At 37.6% G+C, this 3,489-nt stretch overlaps 1 protein-coding gene across 1 annotated transcript; it reads left to right on the forward strand.

The window, feature by feature from the left end:
* Nucleotides 1-534: 534 nt before the first annotated feature.
* Nucleotides 535-2,355, forward strand: LOC133284372 (actin-1). The gene is made up of 4 exons (XM_061481371.1): nt 535-594; nt 719-1,112; nt 1,402-2,015; nt 2,116-2,355. The coding sequence occupies exons 1-4, from the start codon at nt 535-537 to the stop codon at nt 2,179-2,181; spliced, it is 1,134 nt and encodes a 377-aa protein (XP_061337355.1). The 3' UTR covers nt 2,182-2,355.
* Nucleotides 2,356-3,489: the final 1,134 nt, after the last annotated feature.

The following is a 3,489-nucleotide window of genomic DNA, read 5'->3' on the forward strand; positions in this document are numbered from 1 at the left end:
TTTTGTCTCTGACTCTGAGAAATTCTTCCTCCATTTCTCTCTCTCTCTCTCTCTGCACTCCCTACGCAATTCCCAAGGTAGGTAGGTATCGCTTCCTCATGACATTGTCAATTTTTGTTAAATCTGCTTATTTTTCAATTCATCTACGAACATATTATGTTCGGATTCGTTTAATTCTCTGCAATGCCATTGCCGTTGTGCATGTTCTAGTGAATGGGGCTGGATCTGTCATGTTAAATTGTAATCACAGCGTTAATCTTTATGCCGAACATGTTGGTTATGTTTTTTACTAAAAAAAACTTTTTGTTTATTCTTGTTCTTGGACATAATTTATTTATTTTCTTTGTTTGTTCAATATATGGATAAAAATTGAAACTGATTTATGGTTAAATTGTATTGGCGTTTCCATGTTGCTGCTGCTGCTGCTTTGTTGTTGTAATTTCAGCAAAATACGTGCGTGTTTATATATATATATATCAATTTGTTTTTGAAACTGCGGACTTGTATTATTTTCAGCAGATCAGACATTAGAAGATGGCAGACGCTGAGGATATTCAACCTCTTGTTTGTGACAATGGAACAGGAATGGTGAAGGTACAGAATGGAGTTTTTTTTATTTCTTTTCGTTTGTTGCTTGCTTTTGTTGGGAATTATTTTGTATTAATTTTGTCCTCATGAATCATAGCTAACTGATTGGCATTTCAATGTATCATTTCAGGCTGGATTTGCTGGAGATGATGCCCCGCGAGCTGTGTTTCCTAGCATTGTAGGTCGTCCTCGTCATACCGGTGTGATGGTTGGCATGGGCCAAAAAGATGCATATGTTGGTGATGAGGCACAGTCTAAACGTGGTATTCTGACTCTCAAGTACCCCATCGAGCATGGTATTGTTAGCAATTGGGATGACATGGAAAAGATTTGGCATCATACCTTCTATAACGAGCTTCGTGTTGCCCCAGAAGAGCATCCAGTTCTGTTAACGGAGGCTCCTCTTAACCCCAAGGCTAACCGTGAGAAGATGACCCAAATCATGTTTGAGACTTTTAATGCCCCTGCTATGTATGTAGCCATTCAGGCTGTTCTTTCACTGTATGCGAGTGGTCGTACAACTGGTAAGCAATTCTTGAAATTGTTTGATTATGATTAGGTTCGGTTTGTAGTTTGAGCTTATCTGCGGAGCTTGTAGATTGAGCGTGTATCATATGACAATATGCACCTTGTGTGAATGAACTGGTACAAAACGGAATAAATCTTTTGTTGTAGAATATTGTTTTAAAAAACTATCAGTTTCCTCATCAACCAAAAGGTTAAACTCTAGTAGTTCTCTTATTCATATTTTCGTATGTAATTGATCTCCTTTTTGCTTTTCCAATATGATGATTTATTTTCCCTTTTTTGCAGGTATTGTGTTGGATTCTGGTGATGGTGTCAGCCACACAGTCCCTATCTACGAGGGTTATGCCCTCCCACATGCCATTCTTCGTCTAGATTTGGCTGGTCGTGACCTCACCGATTTCTTGATGAAAATTCTGACTGAACGTGGTTATTCTTTCACCACCTCAGCAGAGCGTGAAATTGTGAGGGATATGAAAGAAAAGCTGGCTTACATTGCCCTTGATTATGAGCAAGAGTTAGAGACAGCCAAGACCAGCTCTGCAGTGGAGAAGAGCTATGAGTTGCCTGATGGACAGGTTATCACTATTGGTGCTGAGCGTTTCAGGTGTCCAGAGGTCTTGTACCAACCATCAATGGTAGGAATGGAAGCAGCAGGCATTCATGAGACAACATACAACTCCATAATGAAATGTGATGTTGACATCAGGAAAGACCTGTATGGTAACATTGTCCTTTCAGGGGGTACAACCATGTTCCCTGGCATTGCTGATAGAATGAGCAAGGAAATTTCTGCGTTGGCTCCAAGCAGCATGAAGATCAAGGTGGTAGCACCACCTGAAAGAAAGTACAGTGTCTGGATTGGTGGTTCTATCTTGGCATCCCTGAGCACTTTCCAGCAGGTTTGTTCTGTTCTGTTCTTTGACTCATCTGTTTCTTTCAATGTTGCTGTGAGATGCCTTTATATGATTGCTAATGAGATAATCTGTCCTTCGAGTGCAGATGTGGATTGCAAAGGCAGAGTATGATGAGTCTGGGCCATCAATTGTGCACAGAAAGTGCTTCTAAATTGTTTGAGCAATAGGGTTATTGAAGAAGAAAAGTCTGATGTGTTATTTCTCGGGAAGAAGTGCTGCTTTTAACTCCTTAATTATCCGTTCACCGTATTCTCTGGAGTGATGATTTGGAGAAGGCGAGGAGTTGATTTTCAAAATGGTCCAATTCTTTTCAGTATTATCATGTTTTGCCAAGTTCTTTTTTTATTTTTTATTTTTTTGTTTTGTTTTTTGACAGTCATTATGCGTTTGAATTAGCTAAGACTATCGAGTGAACTAAGCATGCTTGTCCTTATGCAAAATTATATCCTGATCCTTTGAATTACAAATTTTTACAACTGTTTTACAAGGCCATTGGCTTCTCGAGGACATGGCTAGTATCATTGCTATTAAAATATGGATTATAATCTATATTAGTCTTCTTGTGATAGGAAAATACCTCTATTCTTCCCAGTTGAAACTGAGCATGGAAATTCAGGAAGAATTTCTTCACATCCCATTGACAATACCACAAACGACTTAAACCAGTTAATAGGAATTTCTGAAATTAGCATCCAAACCAGTGACCAAAATGTTTTAGGTTTGATTCTTCTTGGTGCTCTTCATTGGTGGGTATTTAGGAGTACTATTAAAAGCATCATCGCCCATAGATAATCCACGAGGTCAAGTATAATTAATTCTCAACAATTAACAGTTTACGAAACTATCTAAGTTTGACCAAAATTTAAACTTCTCACAAAATTAAAGTTCATCAAACAAATTGAAATTAACTTAAAAAAAGTCACAGAGCAATTACTTATGGATTAAGCTGATGGGGCTCTCTTTACCTAGTTACTATATAATGCTTATATTTACAAATAGTTTGTTTACAAACTATACTAATTATGACCGGTCATACTTCAATCAAGAGTATATAAGTATGACCGGTCATACTTAGTGTAATTTGTAAAAAACAAATTGAAAACAAATTGTGAACGAATCTTTCCCTATATAATATTATTATTAAAGTTACTTAGAACCCACCGAAAGGTGAAAAGAGATGGAACAGTCACCAGACTGCTACTTTTTTCGCAATTTTTTGCCAATATATCATGCAAACAGTATTTTTTATCAGACTACCACACGTTGAAGTTCGCTACGGCTGATAGGGAATGTGGTAGCCAATGATTTTGTGACACGTGACACATTTTCGTATGAAAAGATGACTGAACTAAGTTCGCTGCCAGGGGTAGCGAACTTGGTGTGCTATGTAGCACAATCTCGTTTCTCGATAAGAATTAATGTATCAATCACAATTAAAAAAAGAAAACGAAGGAAAAGT

This window comes from Gastrolobium bilobum, unplaced genomic scaffold, assembly GCF_033153095.1.
Source record: "Gastrolobium bilobum isolate Gb01-03AN ecotype WA unplaced genomic scaffold, APGP_CSIRO_Gbil_v1 utg19213, whole genome shotgun sequence".
NCBI lineage: Eukaryota > Viridiplantae > Streptophyta > Magnoliopsida > Fabales > Fabaceae > Gastrolobium > Gastrolobium bilobum.

Coding starts and splice junctions, on each gene's coding strand:
- LOC133284372 (XM_061481371.1), top strand. CDS start 535: ATGGCAGACGCTGAGGATATTCAACCTCTTGTTTGTGACAATGGAACA. Junction 595..718: donor ATGGAACAGGAATGGTGAAG/GTACAGAATGGA, acceptor GTATCATTTCAG/GCTGGATTTGCTGGAGATGA. Junction 2,016..2,115: donor CCCTGAGCACTTTCCAGCAG/GTTTGTTCTGTT, acceptor CTTCGAGTGCAG/ATGTGGATTGCAAAGGCAGA.